This window comes from Oncorhynchus keta, chromosome 7, assembly GCF_023373465.1.
Source record: "Oncorhynchus keta strain PuntledgeMale-10-30-2019 chromosome 7, Oket_V2, whole genome shotgun sequence".
NCBI lineage: Eukaryota > Metazoa > Chordata > Actinopteri > Salmoniformes > Salmonidae > Oncorhynchus > Oncorhynchus keta.
The window spans coordinates 43,836,932-43,862,847 of NC_068427.1; the positions used below are offsets into that span (position 1 = coordinate 43,836,932).

The following is a 25,916-nucleotide window of genomic DNA, read 5'->3' on the forward strand; positions in this document are numbered from 1 at the left end:
GAGAAAGAGAGAATTAGAGAGAGCATACTTAAATTCACACAGGACACCGGATAAGACAGGAGAAGTACTCCAGATATAACAAACTGACCCTAGCCCCCCGACACATAAACTACTGCAGCATAAATACTGGAGGCTGAGACAGGAAGGGTCAAGAGACACTGTGGCCCCATCCAATGATACCCCCGGACAGGGCCAAACAGGAAGGACCAACTTACCATCCTGAGACAAGGCCGAGTATAGCCCACAAAGATCTCCGCCACGGCACAACCCAAGGGGCGCCAACCCAGACAGGAAGATCACTCCTAGAGACGGCATGGAAGAGCACCAGTAAGCCAGCGACTCAGCCCCTGTAATAGGGTTAGAGGCAGAGAATCCCAGTGGAGAGAGGGGAACCTGCCAGGCAGAGACAGCAAGGGCGGTTCGTTGCTCCAGAGCCTTTCCGTTCACCTCCACACTCCTGGGTCAGACTACACTCAATCATATGACCCACTGAAGAGATGAGTCTTCAGTAAAGACTTAAAGGTTGAGACCGAGTTTGCGTCTCTCACATGGGTAGGCAGACCATTCCATAAAAACTGAGCTCTATAGGGGAAAGCCCTGACTCCAGCTGTTTGCTTAGAAATTCTAGGGACAATTAGGAGGCCTGTGTCTTGTGACCGTAGCGTACATGTAGATATGTACGGTACGACCAAATCAGAAAGATAGGTAGGAGCAAGCCCATGTAATACGTTGTAGGTTAGCAGTAAAACCTTGCCTTAACAGGAAGCCAGTGTAGGGAGGCTAGCACTGGAGTAATATGATGACATTTTTGGTTGCAGTCAAGATTCTAGCAGCCATATTTAGCACTAACTGAAGTTTATTTAGTGCTTTATCAGGGTTGCCGGGAAGTAAAGCATTGCAGTGGTCTAACCTAGAAGTAACAAAAGCATGGATGAATTTTTCTGCATCATTCTTGGGCAGAAAGTTTCTGATTTTTGCAATGTTACGTAGATGGAAAAAAGCTGTCCTTAAAACAGTCTTGGTATGTTCGTCAAAACAGAGATTAGGGTCCAGAGTAACGCTGAGGTCCTCCATGGTTTTATTTGAGATGACTGTACAACCATCAAGATGAATTGTCAGATTCAACAGAAGATATCTTTGTTTCTTGGGACCTAAAACAAGCATCTCTTTTTTTTTGCGGCATTTATGACCCCCATAAATACCTTTCCCCCTTTCTCTCTCCCTACTCTACGGAGTGACTCTTGGAAAGTCCTTTGTTAACGTAGAGAGAGTCTTATAACATCAAAAGGGTGGGGAAAGGAACCACATTTCGGTAATCCAACCAGCTGAAAATATGCATTGGTACTTAAAGAATATGATGCCAGATCAGTTTTCATCTGAGGCATTATTACTAATGATAGGATGACATACACTGTATCTTGGAAAGTCTACACATTATAGTTATCAGATTCACATGGAAATGTTGTGCAATTTAAATGTTTAAATATGAAACTATTTGTGAAAAGATTAAATGTCATTTAACGAGAGAACGGTTTGTCATAGAGTAAACTCTGCCAACTCAGTGGCCCTGCCCATGTGAACAGACATTGGTTGTAAACTATGAAACACGGCCCTCTCTCCCAATCCTATATAAGCCCTTTGACAAAAATGTAACTTTCTGTTCCAAGGACGTCCGGACTGGCAGTCCCCACGTTGAAAGGACAAAGACCATCTACAGATCTAAGCCAACATCAGCCAACATCAGCAAGAACCATTTCAATTAAGACATGTGCATCTTAAAAGATCATTTGTGGAATTTATTTCCTTCTTAATGTGTTTGAGCCAGTCAGTTGAGTTGTGACAAGGTAGGGGGGGGTATACAGAAGATAGCCCTATTCGCTAAAAGACCATGTCCATATTATGTCAAGAAAAGCTAAAAATAAGCAAAGAGAAATGACAGTCCATCATTACTTTAAAACAAGAAGTTCAGTCAATATTGAACATTTCAAGAACTTTAAAAGTTTCTTCAAGTGCAGTTGCAGAAACCATCAAGCGTTATGATGAAACTGGCTTACAAGAGGACCACCACAGGAATGGAAGACGCAGAGTTATCTCTGCTGCAGAGGATACGTTCGTTAGAGTTACCAGCCTCAGAAATTGCAACCCAAATAAATGCTTCTCAGAGTTCAAGTAACAGACACATCTCAACATCTACTCTTCAGAGGAAACTGTGTAAATCAGTCCTTCATGGTCGAATTGCTGTAAAGAAACCACTACTAAAGGACACCATTAAGAAGAAGAGACTTGCTTGGGCCAAGAAACACAAGCAATGGACATTAGACCGGTGGAAATGTGTCTTTTGTTCTGGAGTCCAAATTGGAGATTTTGGTTCCACATCTTTGTGAGACGTGGTGTGGATGAGCAGATGATCTCGCATGTGTATTTCCTATCATGAAGCATGGAGGAGGAGGTGTTACTGTATGGGGGTGCTTTGCTGGTGACACTGTCTGTGATTTATTTAGAATTCAAGGCACACTTAACCAGCATGGCTACCACAGCATTCTGCAGTGACACACCATCCTATCTGGTTTGGACTTAGTGGGACTATAATTTGTTTTTCAACAGGACAATGACCAAACACACCTCCAGGCTATGTAAGGGCTATTTTACCAATCCCCCGACCTCAGCCAAATTGAAATGGTTTGGGATGAGTCAGACCGCAAAGTGAAGGAAAAGCAGCCAACAAGTTCTCAGCATATGTGGGAACTACTTCAAGACTGTTGGAAAAGCATTCCTCGTGAAGTTGATTGAGAGAGTGCCAAGAGTGTGCAAAGTTGTCATCAAGTCAAAGGGTGGCTACTTTACTACATGATTCCATGTGTTTTTCCATGACTACATGTGCTATTTCATAGTTTTGATGTCTTCACTAGTTTTCTACAATGTAGAACATAATCTATAAAAACCCTTGAATGAGTAGGTGTTCTATAACTTTTGACTGGAAGCAACTATCTATCTGCAACATAAAAAAATGAACTAAAACCAAAGTTACGCCCCTGGGATATGGTATTTATAAAATATGTTGTTTGTTATATGTATAATGTGTTATATGTAGAATGTGTTATATGTAGAATGTGTTATATGTAGAATGTGTTATATGTAGAATGTGTTATATGTAGAATGTGTTATATGTAGAATGCTTTATATGTAGAATGTGTTGTATGTAGAATATTTAATGTTATATGTAGAATATGTTACATGTGGAATATGTTAAATGTAGGATATTGTATATGTAGAATATGTTATGTGTTACATGTAGAATATGTTATGTGTTATAAGTATAATATGTTATAAATAGAATATGTTACATGTAGACTATGTTTACGTTAAATATGTTTTATGTAAAATTTGTCAAATGTAGAACATGTTATTTTTAATATGTTATATGTAGATTGTGTTATTTTTAGAATATGCTATGTTATATGTAAAATATATTACATGGTACATGTAGAATATATTAAATGTAGAATGTGTTATATGCAGAATATTTTATATGTAAAATATGTTATATGTTATGAGTAGAATATGGTATATGGTATATGTAGAATACGTTATGTGTAGAATGTTATATGTAGAATATGTTATATGTAGAATATGATATGTGTTATATGTAGAATATGTTATATGTAGAATGTTATATGTAGAATATGTTATATGTAGAATATGTTATATGTAGAATATGATATGTGTTATGTGTAGAATATGTTATACGTAGAATATGTTATATGTAGAATGTTATATGTAGAATATGTTATATGTAGAATATGTTATATGTAGAATATGTTATATGTAGAATGTTATATGTAGAATATGTTATATGTAGAATATGTTATATGTAGAATGTTATATGTAGAATATGTTATATGTAGAATATGTTATATGTAGAATGTTATATGTAGAATATGTTATATGTAGAATATGTTATATGTAGAATATGTTATATGTAGAACATGATATGTGTTATGTGTAGAATATGTTATATGTAGAATATGTTATATGTAGAATATTATATGTGTTATGTGTAGAATATGTTATATGTGGAATATTATATGTGTTATGTGTAGAATATGTTATATGTAGACTACAGAACATCTATCTGTCAGCTCCATCCTCCCACCATCAACAAACCAGTGTACTAGAGGAATGTGTTTTATTTGTTATCCTGTCAATCGTGTTTTATACATGTACACTATCAGTGCAATTAAGAGTCTATATATATGATAACCTAATATTGTTTTTGAACAGCGACAAAAACAACATTTAGTTGTAAATTGATCAGGCTGCGTAACGACATCATCGTTAAAGTCAGGACATTCCCAACTTCACTCTCCTCTGATGACACCTACCAGTTTTATGCTCTGTGCCTGGGTTGCTGGGAGGGTTTGCTTGACAAAACCTAACGGCATGGAAACGCACGCCCACCTTGAACCCTGTCAGTTATTGCCTTGGTAACACTATTACTTCAGCTGAGGGAGAGGACAAGAGATAATATGAAAAGGCTAATGCAGCCATGATTAAATGACAAATCTGCCCCCGTCTCTAGGTAATACAAAAGCAGATAGCTCATATTGCCTTGATATCGTTGCAAATACATCTAACTGCAAGAAATGAAGGGTTATTGTATCGTAGTTTTGCAGCCAGGCAGCTAATATGACATTAGAAGAACTCTGACTCAGATCTCTCCTCAATATTTGTTTCGGTTCTGTGGTTGCCACAATGCATCCACAATGTAATTGAGATCAAAGGAGCAGAACACAAAGATGACAACAAATGGAACACAGACAACTGATAGAGCATTTTAGAAACAGAGATGAGTAACACTGTGGCCAGAGTGTTGTTGGCTCCTTATGGCAGCATTCGTTAAAAAGCACTTTCCCAATGCTAGAGCTTTTCAATAGAGAGGCCTGTGGTAATTGAGAAATGCTCAAGGGCATCGTCATCAGAATCATTCAACCCTAAATGTGAGAGTTCTTTGCATCTGAGATCTCAGCCTCATCCATCATCCATATGAGTGGAACTTTAGGGTGTCTCTGTTTCCCAAATTAAATTCTCCACCGTACCTCCATCTGAGGGTGTTCACAGAAGAGTGATGTGATGGAGAGGAGAACCTGAGAATGCAACAAATAGAGAGGTGTTGAATCTCTAGGTGATCTATGAGTCCCAGAATGAAATGTATTTTCAGGTGGTGTTCACCAGATTATGCCAATGATTTTACACAAGTCTACATAGCGGTTTAATGCACATGTCTATTTCAATTATCTCTTTCTGCTGATAGGTTATATGATACTGAGAGGTTATAGGATCCTGCCTGCTTATACTGCAGGTTATAGGATCCCACCTGCTGATAGGCTATAGGATCCTGCCTGCCTCTAAAAGGAAAAGCCAGGATCAGAGTATGTGAGCAGAGCCGAGCTGGAGCAGAGCGTGCCCAATTTTAATGGAGGACTGAACGAGATTCCCAAAGGCTGGAGTGTCACCCATTCCCGCTTCAATTTCGCTCCAGTAGCACTCACTTCAGGAGCTCGGGGCATGCCCGGCCCAGCACGCATTTGTAGTCTACTTGTGTGCTGCTATAGCCCCTTTCTTTAGCTACTGTCATGGAGTTTGATAAATATTTTAATAATGAAACTGATAAAACACACAGATGCTAAATCAAGGTGATTTACAAAGATGAGGAACAAGAGCAAGAGAGGGAGTGTGGTGATGTAGTTTCCGCAACTAAAGAATCATTGTGGAATCTGAAAAGATGTGGATGCCGAAAGCATGATGGTGTATTTACTACGTGAACTTGCTAACAAAAAGGAAGAGGTGGGTGGCTAGCTAAGTGTGTCATTTTAGCAAAGTAGTTCATTTTCGTTCTATTATCTATTCGATTTTGGCCCAATATGCCTGGCATAACACGTTCAAGGCGCTTTCCGTTTTGATTGGGTTATTTAGCCTAAAAACCTTTAGGCCCACCTATAAAAAAAAATGAGAAAAAACCACTGTGCATCTCTGCGCAGCCTGCCAAGAGTGGCCACAGAGGTGTTTATTATCCCCAAGTGGCTCTGCAAGTGTGGAGAGGATATTCTCCACTGCTGCCCTGCTCTCTAGGCACAATCGCATGAGCCTGAAGCCACAGACTGGACAAGTTTGCGTTTCTAAAAATTAATTCAGAGGCACTAATAAGTCATTTTTCGTTTAATTTGTATTTAAGTCACAATTAAGTCACAATTTATAGATACATATGAATGAATATGTCATTTCATGCAATTAAATGAAATGTTGAGCACTGTATGTCCCTACTAGCCAATTGTGTCGCACAAAACACAATGTTTTTTTTTTTAGGCCTTGAAATAATGACCTATTTAGAGTGTTTATATGCTGTTTAAAATTACACGTAACCTATTTATTTTTTTATCTTAATCTAACTAGGAATGTCAGTTAAGAACAAATTCTTATTTTCAATGACGGCCTAGGAACAGTGGGTTAACTGCCATGCTCAGGGATTCGATCTTGCAACCTTTCGGTTCCAAGCCCAACGCCCAACGCACTAGGCTATCTGCCGCCCCAACTTGAATTGATGTGGGCTTCCTACAGTCACATGTTCGTGTTTATTCAAATACTTTAATTCAAATTCATATGGTTTGGTGTCAATACTTAAAAACCATATGGTACGTCCAGTTAGTCACAAAAATAGATGGGTGTTGGTTAAATTGAGATTTTAATGAATGGAGCGAATTTGGAGCTGCAGTTTTTTCCTGTGCTGAGTGGTTTTTAGCGGAGCGGTTAGAAAGGCCATGAGAGAAGAGTTTCCAACCCTGCAACTCCGCTCACATGCTCTGGCCAGGATACAGATGGGCTCGCTAAGTGATTTTGGCTGATAACCTGGAAACTAATGTCGTTCCACTTTGCCTTTTCTGAGAAATTAAGAGCACTAGGATGTCTGTTACTTCCTTGATCCTTTCCTTCAACAATAATGTACTTGGTGCCATTGTTCACCAAACTATTGCTGATATTTCCACTATTTCTTATTTGAACGCATACCACCACCATGATACTAGCCACAGTATGTACCTTGGGAGACCATCCATCCATAAATCAATGATTTTTACTCCGAAATTCAAATGTTAAGGCTAGCATTTCCTGTATATTCCAGTATCACTATCTCAGTAAAACAATACACTATGGAGAATATTGTAGATAATGTACTTCTGGAAATAAGAAGAACATCCATGAAATGCTCAATTATTGATCAGGAATAATATTTCAGCAGTTTCTATTTTGTTTCATCTGCATTTTTCTCTTGATCTTTTCCTCACATTTTCATTATCTGCAGATTTCATCAAGTGAGTCCATTAGTACAGTTTAACATTACACCTTGGCAACACTCTAGACCACGCATCTGGGACGTTTAAGGTTATTGAGCAAAGTTTAACGGTCAACTGTCTTCTGTATTGACTAGCGCCGTAAAATGAGATTTTCAAACTAAGTAAACGAACACACTTGCCCTTGGTGAATGCAGCAAATTTAGTGACTTAGTGACTTAGTGCACTTTCTCCACCTGAGTTAGAAACTTTGACTTAGATTTATGGCAGATATAACATTTCTAGCTATCATCTTTGTAATTTAACATCTCATGTTTGAACAGTACTACAAAACACCTTGAATGCAAAGGACATGGCAGTCTTTGCTAATGTACTGTGTTCCTAATGCTGCACCCTGCTCTGTTAACACTTAGATGGCCAATATCCGTTATGGTCTAATCCAAGGAAGAGTAGCATTGAGGTGCATTTAGACACAAACATTGTAAACAGGCTGCTAATGAAAGCTGCTAAATGATACAATGTTGTGGACTGACATGAAACTATAATAATTGTCAATGCATGGCATTTTTTGGGGCATCTCACAGCTCACACCTTTATTATTAAGTGGACAACCTGACACAACACAATCTGTTATTTAAATAATACCACACTAACATGTCAAGCACATGTAGGACATATCTTACTCTTGGCTATGCAGTGATTATACCAGACTCAAGTTATCTGCAGCGAGGCGATAAAGTGACTTAGAAAGGAGCGGTGGAGGACAGGTGGGGGTGGCTGTTTCCAGTGGGTGCAACGACATCAGCAAGAGAGAGCAGATGGATCCTCTCCACACTTCCAACAACACCCTCTGCTTCCAACCAGAGCAGAGCACAAATGACGAATGGGTTTATTAATGTTTGACTATTGTGAAGATCAAATGAAATCACGTCCATAGCCATCTCTCTGATTATGTGGCTGGTACTCAGGGTACCATGTTATTATATTCAGTATTAGGTCATTCAATTTCTATTGCAGTTGAACAGTCATTCACTAATAACCATTGCGGGCATAGTGAAATGAGTCACTGTCATTAGTTCTACACACCACTGCAACAACAAACCTAGTTTTCTCTATCGATTAGTCAACCAACAAATCACAACTAATCAGCCTTTCAATAAATCAATAAATCAATCTAAACATAAAAGTTACGTATTAACTCCTTGAAATGAGAAAAACATTTTCAGATCAGTAGAGTTGATTTAACACTAAAGCCTGCCTATTGTATTTTAGAACGGACCAAACACGTGCCGATTTTAGTACTTTTTACTCTGTCTCGTTAAATGTTCAATTTGCTCCAACCTTGGAGACTTGAAATAAAGTATACATTTTTCATGGGGCACTTGTCAAGTGAAAATGATGTTGAACCTGGGGCCGTAGTTTGTTTGCCTGAGAAAGGTGTCAAATATGGCCCTGTAATCACTTTAGTGTAGAACTCATAGCAGTAGGGTCATCAGACAATGTTTTTCCCAAATTCTAGACGTCGGATTAAAACGAGGCTACAGCGTCCATAAGGTGACCATTAGATCAATTTGGACTGAACAAGTTTGTAGATGCAACAGTTTTTTTATTTAATTCACAATTTATTACTCTCAAGTGCACATTTCTGCCAGATAATAAACGATGTGCTACCTTTTTGTAGCATTTCTGACCATGCTAACATATTTTCAGCCAAATCTAAACAGCTCGAGTGCAACAGTAGCAGCTAGCTAGTAGAAGGCTAGCAGCTTTAGCTAGCTAACACCAGTTGGATGAGAAGCAAAAGGAAAGTAGCTAGCTAAGTAGTTATATTTTGCTACAGAAGGTTTCTCATATGTGTAAACTGCTGACTTGGACACTTGTGTGTAATCAGAGCACAAACAAATACATTAGTGAACATCCTTGGCTGCTATTATTGCCAGTTAAATACACCAAACTTTGGAAAAACTGCCACGCAGTGAGAAGGTGCAAACACATTGTTAGAAGTACAGTAGACCAACATCGCTACTGTAGTAGGACAAAACCTTATGCTAGAAGCCATTGGTAGAGCATGGGTGGAGTAGGCATTGTGGTGCTCATGTGAATTTCCTTCCTTTTTCAGCTTCATACAGTACCAATGCCTACTTCTCATTTAAACATTTTTTTTTATATATATACATTTGAGAGGACTGTCTCATTCTACGTCCAAAAGGTGGCCAATAAAATCTAAACTGTGATAATAGAAGATATTACTGCGTATAGATGTATGGAGGGATTTACAGCAATATGGAAGCATAGGGGAACAGTGTGTATCTACAGTATAGGGGTGTGTGTGTGTGTGTGTGTGTGTGTGTGTGTGTGTGTGTGTGTGTGTGTGTGTGTGTGTGTGTGTGTGTGTGTGTGTGTGTGTGTGTGTGTGTGTGTGTGTGTGCGCGCGTGTGTGTGTGTAAGGAAATCTGTTTCTAGATACGATAATAGAGACAGTAATCACTGCAAGACAGGATGTTATTCACCGCTGTGGTAATTTGGTGGCCTGTGGGCAATCACTGAGGGTAGAAGTAAATAAACTGAGAGAAGAGAAAAATGAAAAATGCCTGTGTTTCTTTGTAGCGTCTCTGTAGTCTATGCAGTCTGAACATTTAAAACACACAGCCTTTGGCACAATATCTTGAGAGAAACTGCAATATGAAGCCAAACAAGTTGGTAGACGTAGTTTTGAAGTATGAAGTTTTCATTTGAGTCAGGTCTGCTAGCAGCTTGATATTCACTGTAAAGGAAAACTGTTATTTTTACAGTATTTTGGGGTATTAGCAACAGTAAAATACTCTGAAATGTCTTACTCTAGCATACTGTAAATGATGGTGCATTGTGGGAAAATGTTGTTGGTGGTGAAAAAATTGCTTAATTTCGAATTGTACTGTAATTCCACCCCACAGAATACCATTCCGTATCTTTGGAGCACCAAGAACCTTTTGACTGCTAGTGAGTGCATGATATTGTTGTTTCTGGTAAAGAAGAGTCCCCCATGTCCCCTCCCCAATCCCACTCCCTCTTTCCTCCCCACTCCCTTGCCCCCTCCCCAGTCCCTCTCCCCTCCCAGCCCCTCTCCAGTCCCTCTCCCCTCCGCAGTCCCTTTCCCCTCCTCACTCCCTCTCCCCTCCCCAGTCTCTCTCTCTCCCCATTCCCTCACTCCTCCCCAGTCCCTCTGAAATATTTTGCAACCTTCAAAAACTGTCATAACTAATGCAAAATATGTAAATCTTGCTATACCATTGCTAAATCGTGCAGAATGTGCAAACATAAACTCAAATTGATAAAAGGCTTTTATGAGAGAGAGTTAGAGAGCGAGCGAGAGAGAGAAGGAAAGAGAGAGAGAGAGAGAGAGAGAGAGAGAGAGAGAGAGAGAGAGAGAGAGAGAGACGCACCGATGTGACGGAGCATTGGCAGCAACAGCAGCAGAGTAAGCGCACTAGGAAAGGATGTTGTGAGCGCGCTGGCAGACCTGCCTCTTGATTGTTCTGTAGTTAAGAGGTAAAGTCGAAGCATCTGGAATTATACCACACTGCACGGAGGCACCATCGGAGTTATTTTCACTCAAAGACTGAGGATATACAGAAGCCTGGATATCTGTGGTGAGCAAGGTGGAAATGTCATCTCTGGCCATCGCCTTCAATCTCACGGTGCTCGGCGTCCTCAGTACTGCGCTGGCGGCCAGTCATTGTAAGTAACTTGACAAAACTACAACATATATTGTAAAAATAGAGTTGGTTCTGTTTTCTAAGTTTGTATGGTCGTTGTTTTTCTGGCAATTCTAAATCAGCAGAAATGTCAATAATGCCACGTCCGCCCCCAACATACTGTATGACTGATTACTCAGTCACACAAGCTTCAGAGCGGTTTTCCATAACGTTCCGTTGTCTCTACAATTGCAGTGTATTTAAACTGATTATTCGTGCATTTGTGGACGACTTATCGATTGTTCAGATCAATGAATATCATACACTCCATGTTCTTGGGAGACATGTTGTGAAACATGCCATTTTAAAATGGACATGACATGTGTCGTATAGATCCATCTTTCTCACATTGGTAGTGAACATAGTTCTCTATTAACGGATCTCTGAGCCTACATTTGAATTTAAGTTTTCAACACCACTTTTCTACCTCTGGATTTGTGAAGCCCTTGCGAAAACGCAGCAATGTATCTGTTTTTTTTGTAGGCTACGGTTTATTTTAGGGAGCGCACTAGAGCACAATACATGTGCGCTATACCTACTACCTGTAATGTGAACCCAATTCGACAGGACGGCTATGCTGCCAGAGAAGCACATGCAGCATACCATGCTTGTCAAACGCAAATACTGTATGTAGGCTACAATCGGTGTTAGAATGTCTCCGCTGTCACTAGAGGTCAGAATTAGCTTTGAACAGAGGATACAATTGATCATTTTGAAGTGGAATGATACAGTTCTGAACACTACTGTATGTTCTTAAAGCTAAGAAAATTATGACATGTTCCCTCATCTAAACAGTATAGTGTACAGTATGCCAGAACCTCATCTAAACAGTATAATGTACAGTATGCCAGAACCTCATCTAAACAGTATAGTGTACAGTATGCCAGAACCTCATCTAAACAGTATATAGTGCAACATGAAAGAGCCTCATCTAAACAGTATGTTGTACAGCAGTATTTTCCAATCTTCCTCCTCAAGTACCCCGACAGCACATCTTTTTGTTGTGGCCTCGAACAAGCACACCTGATTCTACTTCATCATCAAGTCCTTGCTACAGCAGAAAAGGTGTACTGATGGGGTACTTGAGGACTGGAGTTGAAAATACTGCTGTACAATATGACAGATGTCACCAAAGAGTTGTCAACTTAAAAGGTTCAGTATTCAGTAGAAATAATATCAATTCATAATTCATAGCTTATTTCAGACTTGATAAATAAATGCAATTAAATAAGGGATCAATTTCTGATATTGATTTGGTAGCATTGGAGTTCTAAATCCCTTTACAGTTTCTGTGCAATTCTTTGAAACCTTGTTTCAAACAGGGAGATGTTGTCTAAATGGCATTATTGAATGCAATATAACCTTGTTTAAGGTTAAGGAAAATACTGCTGTGTATTGGGCTTTGCTGCTAATGTTAGTGCCTGGCACCTGTTTAGCTATATGGACACGACTAGTGCCCAAATCGGCTAGCTAGTTCAGTCAGTCGTCTTGATGAGCCCTTCCCAGCTAGCTAGTTCAATCAGTCGTCTTGATGAGCCCTTCCCAGCTAGCTAGTTCAGTCAGTCGTCTTCATGAGCCTTTCCCAGCTAGCTAGTTCAGTAAGTCGTCCCGATGAGCCTTTCCCAGCTAGCTAGTTCAGTCAGTCGTCTTGATGAGCCCTTCCCAGCTAGCTAGTTCAGTCAGTCGTCTTCATGAGCCTTTCCCAGCTAGCTAGTTCAGTAAGTCGTCCCGATGAGCCTTTCTCAGCTAGCTAGTTCAGTAAGTCGTCCTGATGAGCCCTTCCCAGCTAGCTAGTTCAGTCAGTCGTCCTGATAAGTCCTTCCCAGCTAGCTAGTTCAGTAAGTCGTCCTGATGAGCCCTTCCCAGCTAGCTAGTTCAGTCAGTCATCCTGATAAGCCCTTCCCAGCTAGCTAGTTCAGTAAGTCGTCCTGATAAGCCCTTCCCAGCTAGCTAGTTCAGTAAGTCGTCCCGATGAGCCCTTCCCAGCTAGCTAGTTCAGTAAGTCATCCTGATAAGTCCTTCCCAGCTAGCTAGTTCAGTAAGTCGTCCCGATGAGCCCTTCCCAGCTAGCTAGTTCAGTCAGTCGTCTTGATGAGCCCTTCCCAGCTATTTAGCTAAGGCTTGTAGCTAAAAAGTACAAACTTCAAAGAGATTTTGAAACTTGTGAGTGTTCAGAATCATTACATTTTTATCGGAGTAATTGTAATTTCTATTTTTTTAAACAAAAATGTAGACGTTAATGCCATAGTTGTACATTTTGGGTGAGAATCAGTACAATAAATGTGCTTCAGCTGTCACCTTGGCCTAAGATTGGCTACACTATCTAGCTACTTCCCTTTCCTTAATGACCTTATATTGACTACACTATCTAGCTACTTCCCTTTCCTTACTGGCCTTATATTGACTACACTATCTAGCTGCTTCTCTTTCCTTACTGGGGAGCAAAGCACACTGTCCTGTGTTGTTGTGTCCCCATTGAGCAGTAGACTGTATCACAGTGAAACTCCCCATTGAGCAGTAGACTGTATCATGGTGAATCTCTCCCCATTGAGCAGTAGACTGTATCACGGTGAATCTCTCCCCATTGAGCAGTAGACTGTATCGCGGTGTCACCGAGATGAGTACCAACATTACACATTTTTTTCTCGCTTCGGCTGCTATCCTACTATCCAAAATATAATCAAGTGGGATGGAACAAATTGGCCACATTAGCTACTGCCGGCGACACGTGACAGACTAGAGCTGCCTGGTTTGAAGCAACTTGTCGGCAACCACCTCGGTACAACACCGTTGTACTGGTCAATCACATTTATTTTGCAGCGGCCTGTTGTTACGCTAGCTAATTGGCATGTCACGGTGACATCCAGATGGTGACCAATATTACTTTCTCCCTCGTCCATCGAAATAAACATCACTTTCTTTTACAAGTCTTAACTAGAGGCATGCTGCTGTTGTTGCCAGCAAGCCAGCACAAACTAGCTAGCTGGGATTGAAGACATCATCAGCAGCAGTTGAATGTCTCCCTTCAGACAGTAACTGTGTTGATGTTGCTCTCCGTGGTGCTGGAAGGCATCCTGGGGGGTTGACTACAGTGTTAGTGCCTCAGTTTGACCGGCCTGCTGCTCTCCTCTGTTAGGGTCAGTCTTATCAAGTTAAGCTTCTGTTGAACGGTCCTCCTCCCAGGCAGTGCTCTGATCATTATGGGTCATTCTCACCATCCTTCTCCCCAAATTTGAAACCTCAAACTCAAGGAAAGGAATGAACTCAACTCAGCACAGAATGCTTAAAAGACTGATGGATCTGATATGAACATGTCCATGTCTTGGTCAGTGCTTCTTACAGGATGTTATACGTACAGTAGGTTATACTTAAAGTATGTAATACTTACAGTAGGTTATACTTAAAGTATGTTATACTTACAGTAGGTTATACTTACAGTATGTTATACTTAAAGTATGTTATACTTACAGTAGGTTACACTTACAGGGTATTACACTTACAGTAGGTTATACTTACAATATCTTATAATTGCAGGATGTTATACTTACAGGGTTTTATACTTACAGTAGGTTATACTTACAATATCTTATAATTACAGGGTGTTATACTTACAGGGGTATTATACTTACAGTAGATTATACTGTAAGTAGGTAATAGTTACAGTAGATTACATTTACAGGGTTTTATACTTACAGTAGGTTATACTTACAGGGTGTTATACTAACAGTAGGTTACACTTACAGTATGTTATACTTACAGTAGGTTATACTTACAGTAGGTTATACTTACAGTAGGTTATACTTACAGGGTGTTCTACTTACAGGGTGTTCTACTTACAGTCTGTTATACTGACAGTAGGTTATACTTAAAGTATGTTATACTTATAGTAGGTCATACTTACAGGGTATTAAACTTACAGTAGGTTATGCTTACAATATCTTATAATTACAGGGTGTTATACTTACAGGGTATTATACTTACAGTAGGTTATACTTACAGTAGATTATACTTACAGGGTGTTATACTTACATGGTGTTATACGTACAGTAGGTTATACTTACAGTAGGTTATAATTACAGTATGTTATACTTACAGTCTGTTATACTTACAGTAGGTTATACTTAAATTATGTTATATTTAAAGTAGGTTATACTTACAGGGTGTTATACTTACAGGGTGTTATACTTACAGGGTGTTATACTACCAGTAGGTTATACTACCAGTAGGTTATACTTACATGGTGTTATACTTACATGTTGTTATACTTACATTGTGTTATACTTACAGTAAGTTATACTTACAGTATCTTATAATTACAAGGTATTATACTTACAGGGTTTTATACTTACAGTAGGCTATACTTACAGGGTGTTATATTTAGAGGGTGTTATACTTACAGGTGGTTATACTTACAGTATGTTATACTTACAGTAGGTTAACTTACATGGTGTTATACTTACAGGGTATTATACTTACAGGGTGTTCTACTTACAGGTGGTTATACTTACAGTATGTTATACTTACAGTAGGTTAACTTACATGGTGTTATACTTACAGGGTATTATACTTACAGGGTGTTCTACTTACAGTCTGTTATACTTACAGTAGGTTATACTTACAGGATGTAATACTTACAGGTTATTAAACTTACAGTAGATTATACTGTAAGTAGGTTATACTTACAGGGTGTTATACTTACAGTAGGTTATACTTACAGGGTGTTATACTTACAGAGTGTTATTCTTATATGGTGTTATACTTACAGTAGGTTATACTTAAATTATGTTATATTTAAAGTAGGTTATACTTATAGGGTGTTATACTTACAGTGTGTTATACGTACAGTAGGTTATACTTACAGTATGTTATACTTACAGTAGGTTATACTTACAGGATGTTATACTTAAAGTATGTTATACTTACAGTAGGTAATACTTACAGTAGGTTATACTTAAAGGGTGTTATACTTACAGGGTGTTATACTTACAGTGTGTTATACGTACAGTAGGTTATACTTACAGTATGTTATACTTACAGTAGGTTATACTTACAGGATGTTATACTTAAAGTATGTTATACTTACAGTAGGTAATACTTACAGTAGGTTATACTTAAAGTATGTTATACTTACAGTAGGTTATACTTACAGGATGTTATACTTAAAGTATGTTATACTTACAGTAGGTAATACTTACAGGGTATTAAACTTACAGTAGGTCATACTTACAGTAGGTCATACTTACAGGAGGTTATACTTACATGGTGTTATACTTACAGGGTGTTATACTTACAGTAGGTTATACTTACAGTAGGTCATACTTACAGGAGGTTATACTTACATGGTGTTATACTTACAGGGTGTTATACTTACAGTAAGTTATACTTACAGTATCTTATAATTACAAGGTATTATACTTACAGGGTTTTATACTTACAGTAGGCTATACTTACAGGGTGTTATATTTAGAGGGTGTTATACTTACAGGGTGTTAAACTTACAGGTGGTTATTCTTACAGTATGTTATACTTACAGTAGGTTAACTTACATGGTGTCATACTTACATAGTGTTATCCCTACAGTGGATTATACTGTAAGTTGGTTTTACTTACAATAGGTTATACTTACAGTAGGTTAAACTTACAGTCTGTTATACTTGCAGCAGGTTATACATACAGTATGTTATACATACAGTATGTTATACTTACAGTAGGTTATACTTACATGGTGTTATACTTACAGTAGGTTATACTTACAGGGTGTTATATTACAGGGTGTTATTTTTACGAGGTAGTATATGACAGGGTGTTATACCTTTAGGGTGTTTTACTTCGTGGTGCTATATTACAGGGTGTTATATTTCAGGGTGTTATATTTCAGGGTGTTATATTTCAGGGTGTTATATTACAGGGTGTTATATTTCAGGGTGTTATATTTCAGGGTGTTATATTACAGGGTGTTATATTTCAGGGTGTTATATTACAGGGTGTTATATTTCAGGGTGTTATATTACAGGGTGTTATATTTCAGGGTGTTATAGTTCAGGTGTTATTTTTACGGGTTGTTATATGACAGGATGTTATTCTTACAGGCTGTTATATTTACAGGGTGTTATACTTACAGGGTGTTATATTACGGGGTGTTATGTTACAGGGTGTTAAACTGACAGGGTGTTAAACTGACAGGGTGTTATTCTTACAGGCTGTTATATTTACAGGGTGTTATACTTACAGGGTGTTATATTACGGGGTGTTATGTTACAGGGTGTTATACTAACAGGGTGTTAAACTGACAGGGTGTTATACTAACAGGGTGTTATTCTTACAGGCTGTTATATTTACAGGGTGTTATACTAACAGGGTGTTATATTACAGGGTGTTATGTTACAGGGTGTTAAACTGACAGGGTGTTAAACTGACAGGGTGTTATACTAACAGGGTGTTATTCTTACAGGCTGTTATATTTACAGGGTGTTAAACTGACAGGGTGTTATAATACAGGGTGTTATGTTACAGGGTATTATGTTACAGGGTGTTATATTACAGGGTGTTATTTTTATGAGGAGGTATATGACAGGGTGTTATACCTTTAGGGTGTTTTACTTCGTTTGCTATATTACAGGGTGTTATATTTCAGGGTGTTATATTACAGGGTGTTATATTTCAGGGTGTTATATTACAGGGTGTTATATTACAGGGTGTTATATTTCAGGGTGTTATATTTCAGGGTGTTATATTACAGGGTGTTATATTTCAGGGTGTTATATTACAGGGTGTTATATTTCAGGGTGTTATAGTTCAGGGTGTTATATTACGGGGTGTTATGTTACAGGGTGTTAAACTGACAGGGTGTTATACTAACAGGGTGTTATACTAACAGGGTGTTATACTAACAGGGTGTTATACTTACAGGGTGTTATATTACGGGGTGTTATGTTACAGGGTGTTAAACTGACGGGGTGTTATACTAACAGGATGTTATTCTTACAGGCTGTTATATTTACAGGGTGTTATACTTACAGGGTGTTATATTACGGGGTGTTATGTTACAGGGTGTTAAACTGACAGGGTGTTATACTAACAGGGTGTTATTCTTACAGGCTGTTATATTTACAGGGTGTAATACTTACAGGGTGTTATATTATGGGGTGTAATGTTACAGGGTGTTATATATACAGGGTGTTATACTTACAGGGTTTTATGTTACAGGGTGTTATATTAAGGGGTGTTATGTTATAGGGTGTCTAACAGATGACAAAAATAGAACACTCACTTTGCTGTTTACCCTTTCTCTGTGTGTGCTTGTGTGTTACTGACTGGTTGCATGCATGCATGGGTACTGTTGGTGTGCATTTGTGTGTGGCTAATTTAATTTCATGGCCTAACAGTTCAATGACCTCGTACATCAGTTGTGATAACTGCTGATCTTCTCATCCTGTAGTTAAAGGATTTGGTCTTGAGTCAACTATCTGCATCGGCCTGAAGCAGGAAACGTGACATTTCCATTCAATCACCTTTGTTCTAGCAATTAAGGATTCATAAGTAGCACAAGATGGTTTACTGTTCGTTTCTGTATTTAGTTTATAAAGTAATAAATAGGTATAGCAAATGTCTAAAAGACATAACATAGATAGTGATTTCCAGTAAAACACTTCTTGAACAATGAACCATTTGACCATGTGCACGTACTGTACGGTCTGTTGATCTGCCTATCATTCATGCATTTTGTCTCCGAAGATTTGTTTTTCTTCCTCATGTTCGTCGGAAGCCAAAAGATTCAGTGGTGGTTGTAATCCGTTACAGGAAAACATTTCCACCCAATGTCCGTGAAGTAATCCAATTTCCTCGACAGGTAAAGGCTGACTTTTCCTCTTACTTTTGTAGCACACTGTTTGGCTAACCTAGTGAAAAGGGTTAGGGTTTGGTTTAGGATTAAGGGTTAGGGGTTAGGGGTTAGGGGTTAGGGTTAAGGGTAAGGGTAAGGTTTAGTGTTAGGGGTTAGGTTTATGATTAGGGGTTAGGTTTAGGGTTACGGGTTAGGGTTAGGTTTAGAGTACACTTGTTGGCTAACCTAGTGCAAGGGTTTATGGTTAGGTTTAGGGTTGGAGGTTAAGGGTTAGGTTTAGGGATTAGGGTTAGTTTTAGAGGTTAAGGGTTGGGGTTATGGGTTAGTGGTAGAGTTAGCGCTTAGGGGTTAGGGTTAGTGTACAATGTTTGGCCAACCTAGTGAAAGGGGTAGGGTTAGGGGTTAGGGTTAGGGGTTATGGGTTAGAGTTAGCGGTTCGGAGTTAGGGTTAGGGTACACTGTTTGGCCAACCCAGTGAAAAGGGTTCGTTTTAGGGGTTAGGTTTAGGATTAGGTTTAGGGTTAGGGGTTAGGTTTAGGGGTTAGGTTGAGGGGTTAGGGTTAGGGGTTAGGGTACGCTGTTTGACCAACCCAGTGAAAGGGTTAGGGTTAGGGGTTAGGGTAAGAGGTTGGGATTATGGGATAGGGGTTAGAGTTAGAGTTAGCGGTTAGGATTTAGGGTTAAGGTACATTGTTTGGCCAACCTAGTGAAAAGGGTTAGGTTTAGGATTAGGATTAGGTTTAGGGTTAGGGTTAGGTTTAGGGGTTAGGATTAGGGATTAGGGATTAGGGGTTAGCGGTTAGGGTAGGTTAATATTGTTTCTAACATGATCGTCTGACTGTTTATCTATGACCATGAAGTGACTAAGATATTAAAATATACAAGGGATCAAGGGATAGATGCTTATATAGTACATATATATATATATAAACATAATTATAAACACATATATAAGTGGTTAGGTTAGGGTTAGGAGTTTGTTTTAGTTTTAGGGTTAGGGTTAATTTTAGGGTTAGGGTACGCTGTTTGGCCAACCTAGTTAAAAGGGTTAGTGTTAAGTTTAAAGTTGGGAGTTAGGATTAGGGGTTAGGGTTAAGGGTAAGGGTTAGGTTTTATGGTTAGGTTAGGGGTTAGGTTTAGGGTACACTCTTTGGCTAACCCAGTGAAAAGGGTTAGGGCAGGTTTTTTTTTTGACACTGAAATATCACATGAATACACATTAGACATGGCAAAATGTATAGAATTGCAAGAAATAAGCATTAAACCTGCTAAATTCTCTCCACCAACAAGAGGGCTGTGAACAGTTTGTGTCTTGAACAGTGAAATAACATTGAAATAATAATTCCAAGCCGTTTATGTAGAAAGAGAGAGAGAGAGAGAGAGAGAGAGACCATGTATTCACCCTGCACACCCTAATTGACAACCAAACAAACCAAAACAAAGGCAAAGTCTTCTCGTGCTTTGTTGATTTCAAAAAAGCCTTTGACTCAATCTGGCATGAGGGTCTGCTATACAAACTGATGGAAAGTGGTGTTGGGGGTAAAACATACGACATTATAAAATCCATGTACACAAACAACAAGTGTGCGGTTAAAATTGGCAAAAACACACACATTTCTTCACACAGGGTCGTGGGGTTAGACAGGGATGCAGCTTAAGCCCCACCCTCTTCAACATATATATCAACGAATTGGCGCGGGCACTAGAAAAGTCTGCAGCACCCGGCCTCCCCCTGCTAGAATCCGAAGTCAAATGTCTGCTGTTTGCTGATGATCTGGTGCTTCTGTCACCAACCAAGGAGGGCCTATAGCAGCACCTAGATCTTATGCACAGATTCTGTCAGACCTGGGCCCTGACAGTAAATCTCAGTAAGACCAAAATAATGGTGTTCCAAAAAAGGTCCAGTCACCAGGACCACAAATACAAATTCCATCTAGACACTGTTGCCCTAGAGCACACAAAAAACTATACATACCTTGGCCTAAACATCAGCGCCACAGGTAACTTCCACAAAGCTGTGAACGATCTGAGAGACAAGGCAAGAAGGGCATTCTATGCCATCAAAAGAAACATAAATTTCAACATACCAATTAGGATTTGGCTAAAAATACTTGAATCAGTCATAGAGCCCATTGCCCTTTATGGTTGTGAGGTCTGGGGTCCGCTCACCAACCAAGACTTCACAAAATGGGACAAACACCAAATTGAGACTCTGCACGCAGAATTCTGCAAAAATATCCTCCGTGTACAACGTAAAACACCAAATAATGCATGCAGAGCAGAATTAGGCCGATACCCACTAATTATCAAAATCCAGAAAAGAGCCGTTAAATTCTACAACCACCTAAAAGGAAGCGATTCACAAACCTTCCATAACCAAGCCATCACCTACAGAGAGATGAACCTGGAGAAGAGTCCCCTAAGCAAGCTGGTCCTGGGGCTCTGTTCACAAACACAAACACACCCTACAGAGCCCCAGGACAACAGCACAATTAGACCCAACCAAATCATGAGAAAACAAAAAGATAATTACTTAACACATTGGAAAGAATTAACAAAAAAACAGAGCAAACTAGAATGCTATTTGGCCCTACACAGAGAGTACACAGCGGCAGAATACCTGACCACTGTGACTGACCCAAAATTAAGGAAAGCTTTGACTATGTACAGACTCAGTGAGCATAGCCTTGCTATTGAGAAAGGCCGCCGTAGGCAGACATGGCTCTCAAGAGAAGACAGGCTATGTGCTCACTGCCCACAAAATGAGGTGGAAACTGAGCTGCACTTCCTAACCTCCTGCCCAATGTATGACCATATTAGAGAGACATATTTCCCCAGATTACACAGATCCACAAAGAATTCGAAAACAAATCCACTTTTGAAAAACTCCCATATCTTTTGGGTGAAATTCCACAGTGTGCCATCACAGCAGCAATATTTGTGACCTGTTGCCACGAGAAAAAGGCAACCAGTGAAGAACAAACACCATTGTAAATACAACCCATATTTATGCTTATTCATTTTATCTTGTGTCCTTTAACTATTTGTACATTGTATATATATATATATATATATAATATGACATTTGTAATGTCTTTACTGTTTTGAAACTTCTGTATGTGTAATGTTTACTGTTAATTTTTGTTGTTTTTCACTTTATATATTCATTTTGTATGTTGTCTACCTCACTTGCTTTGGCAATGTTAACACATGTTTCCCATGCCAATAAAGCCCTTGAATTGAATTGAATTGAGAGAGAGAGAACTGTGGTTGTAATAGAAGCAAGTTTATACTTTTGTGTAAAGGGATTAACAGGGACTCTACATAGACTCTGTTGCTTTGGTATATTTGGTATTTTTTTAGGATCCCCATTAGCTGTTGCAAAGGCAGCAGTTACTCTTCCTGGGTTCCACACAAAACATTAAACATAATACAGAACATCAATAAACAAGAACAGCTCAAGGACAGAACCTAATATTTTAAAGGCACATGCAGCCTACAGTTGAAGTCGGAAGTTTACATACACCTTAGCCAAATACATTTAAACTCAGTTTTTTCACAATTCCTGACATTTAACATTTAACAATTCCCTGTCTTAGGTCAGTTAGGATCACCACATTATATTAAGAATGTGAAATGTCAGAATAATAGTAGAATGATTTATTTGAGCTTTTACTTCTTTCATCACATTCCCAGTGGGTCAGTAGTTTACATACACTAAATTAGTATCTGGTAGCATTGCCTTTAAATTGTTAAACTTGGGTCAAACATTTTGGGTAGCCTTCCACAAGCTTCCCACAATAAGTTGGGGGAATTTTGACCCATTCCTCCTGACAGAGCTGGTGTAAATGAAAATGGTGCCGGAAGAAATGGCAGCAGTTTTACGGGCGCCAAACCAATTGTGCTATTATGTGTTTTTATCCCGCGTTATTTTTAACTTATTTTGTACATAATGTTTCTGCAAACGTATCTTATGGCAAAAAAGTGCTTCTAGATATCAGGACAGCGATCACTCACCTCGGATTAGACTAAGAGCTTCTTACATCAGGACAGCGATCACTCACCTCGGATTAGACTAAGAGCTTCTGGACATCAGGGCAGCGATCACTCACCTCGGATTAGACTAAGAGCTTCTGGACATCAGGGCAGCGATAACTCACCTCGGATTAGACTAAGAGCTTCTGGACATCAGGACAGCGATCACTCACCTCGGATTAGACGAAGAGCTTCTGGACATCAGGACAGCGATCACTCACCTTGGATTAGACAAAGATTTTTTGTTCAACAAACAAGACGCACAAGACATCCTCCAAACACCCGGCAGGGCCGACATCCCCCTTATTTGCAAGAGGAAGAGACGCAGGTACACAGGACCTGCGGTCTGTGAATATCTGTAAACAACAGCTGGTGCACAAAATCTAAAGAAGATTTTGATCGTCTGAATTAGAGTATATTGTGATAAATTGCAGGCCACACTACTTGCCTAGAGAATTTTCAGCTATACTTTTCGTGACTGTTTATTTACCACCACAGACAGATGCTGGCACTAAGACTATACTCAGTCAGCTGTATAAGGAAATAAGCAAATAGGGCTTGCAGACTATTACAGACTATAAAGGGAAGCACAGCCGCGAGCTGCCCAGTGACACGAGCCTACCATATGAGCTAAATCCCTTCTATGCTCGCTTCGAGGCAAGCAACACTGAGACATGCATGAGAGCATCAGCTGTTTCAGGCGATTGTGTGATCACGCTCTCTGTAGCCGACGTGAGATTACCAGGACGTGTGCTCCTAGCATGTACTGACCAAATGGCAGGTGTTTTCACTGTCATTTTCAACATGTCCCTGATTGAGTCTGTAAGAGAATGAGAATGCTTCAAGCAGACCACCATAGTCCCTGTGCCCGAGAACACAAAGGCAACCTGCCTAAATGACTACAGACCTGTAGCACTCACGTATGTAGCCATGATGTACTTTAAAAGGTTGGTAATGGCTCACATCAACACCATTATCCCAGAAACCCTAAACCCACTCCAATTTCCATACCGCCCAAACAGATCCACAGATGATACAATCTCTATTGCACTCCACACTGCCCTTTCCCACCTGGACAAAAGGAACACTTACCTGAGAATGCTATTCATTGACTACAGCTCAGCGTTCAACACCATATTACCCTCAAAGCTCATCACTAAGCTAAGGATCCTGGGACTAAACACCTCCCTCTGCAACTGGATCCTGGACTTTCTGACGGGCCGCCCCCAGGTGGTGAGATTAGTTAGCAACACATCTGCTACGCTGATACTCAACACTGGAGCTCCCCAGGGGTGCGTGCTCAGTCCCCTCCTGTACTCCCTGCTCACCCACGACTGCATGGCCAGGCACGACACCAACACCATCATTAAGTTTGCAGGCGACACAACAGTGGTAGGCCTGATCACCGACAATGACGAGACAGCCTATAGGAAGGAAGTCAGAGACCTGGCCGGGTGGTGCCAGAATAACAACCTATCCCTCAACGTAACCAAGACTAAGGAGATGATTGTGGACGACAGGAAAAGGAGGACCGAGCATGCCCCCATTCTCATCGACTGGGCTGTAGTGGAGCAGGTTGAGAGCTTCAAGTTCCTTGGTGTTCCACATCACCAACAAACTATAATGGTCCAAACACACCAAGGCAGTCGTGAAGAGGGCACCACAAAGCCTATTCCCCCTTAGGAAACTAAAAAGATTTGGCATTGGTCCTGAGATCCTCAAAAGGTTCTACACCTGCGACATCGAGAGCACTGGTTGCATCACTGCCTGGTAATGCAATTGCTTGGCCTCCGACCGCAAGGCATTACAGAGGGTAGTGCGTACGGCCCAATACATCACTGGGGGCTAAGCTTCCTGCCATCCAGGACCTCTATACCAGGCGGTGTCAGAGGAAGGCTCTAAGAATTGTCAAAAACCCCAGCCACTCCAGTCATAGACTGTTCTCTCTACTACCGCATGGCAAGTGGTACCGGAGTGCCAAGTCTAGGACAAAAAGGCTTCTCAACAGTTTTTACCCCCAAGCCATAAGACTCCTGAACAGGTGATCAAATGGCTACCCGGACTATTTGCATTGTGTACTCCCCTCCCCCTCAAATGCTGCAGTGTATGTTTTGGATCTACCGCCTGCACACCATTGTACTGGAAACATTTGCCTTCAATCACACAAACTTGAATAAAATATTTTGCAGCGTTCCGTGCCCCTCACCGACTTGACCAAACTATAGTTTTTCAACAAGTAATTTGTGAAGTGGTTGAAAAACGAGTTTCAATGACTCCAACCAAAGTTTATGTAAACTTCCGACTTCAACTGTACATATCAATGCATACATACTATCAAGGTCGAATAGGGGAGAGGTGTTATGCCATGAGGTGTTGGCTTAAGCTGTTTTTTTAAACCAAGTTTTCTGTTTATTTGAGAAAAATGAGATGGAAGGAAGTTCCATGCAATAAGGGCTCTATATAATACTGTACGCTTTCTTGATTTTGTTCTGGATTTGGGGACTGTGAAAATACCCCTGGTGGTGGCATGTCTGGTGGGATACGTCTGTGTTTCAGAGCTGTGTGTGCACGTTGACTATGCAAACTATTTTGGATTTTTTTAACACAATGTTTCTCATAAAAATATGAAGTGATGCAGTCAGCCTCTACTCAACTCTTAGCCAAGAGAGACTGGCATGCGTAGTATTTATATGAGCCCTCTGATTACAATGAATAGCAAGACGTGCCACTCTGTTCTGGACTAGCAGCAGCTTAACTATGTCTTTCCTTGCAGCACTTGACCACAGGACTCGACAATAATCAAGATTTGGCAAAACTAGAGCCTGCAGAAGTAGCTTTTTATTACTTCTCTTTATTACTGCCAGACCTCTCCCCAACCATTGAATCTGTATGGTTTGAACATTACAGTTTACAATCTAAGGTAACACCAAGTAATTTAGTCTCCTCAACTTGTTCAACAGC

General features: G+C 39.8%; 1 protein-coding gene across 1 annotated transcript in view; it reads left to right on the forward strand.

Annotated features, from left to right (window-relative positions):
• Window positions 1-10,764: 10,764 nt before the first annotated feature.
• The window catches only part of LOC118386437 (contactin-associated protein-like 5), a 117,734-nt gene continuing 102,582 nt past the window's right edge, over window positions 10,765-25,916 (forward strand). Inside the window, exon 1 of the mRNA XM_052522951.1 lies at window positions 10,765-11,060. Coding sequence (XP_052378911.1) covers window positions 10,988-11,060 — 73 coding nt within the window. The 5' untranslated portion in view covers window positions 10,765-10,987. The remainder of the gene's footprint in view (window positions 11,061-25,916) is intronic.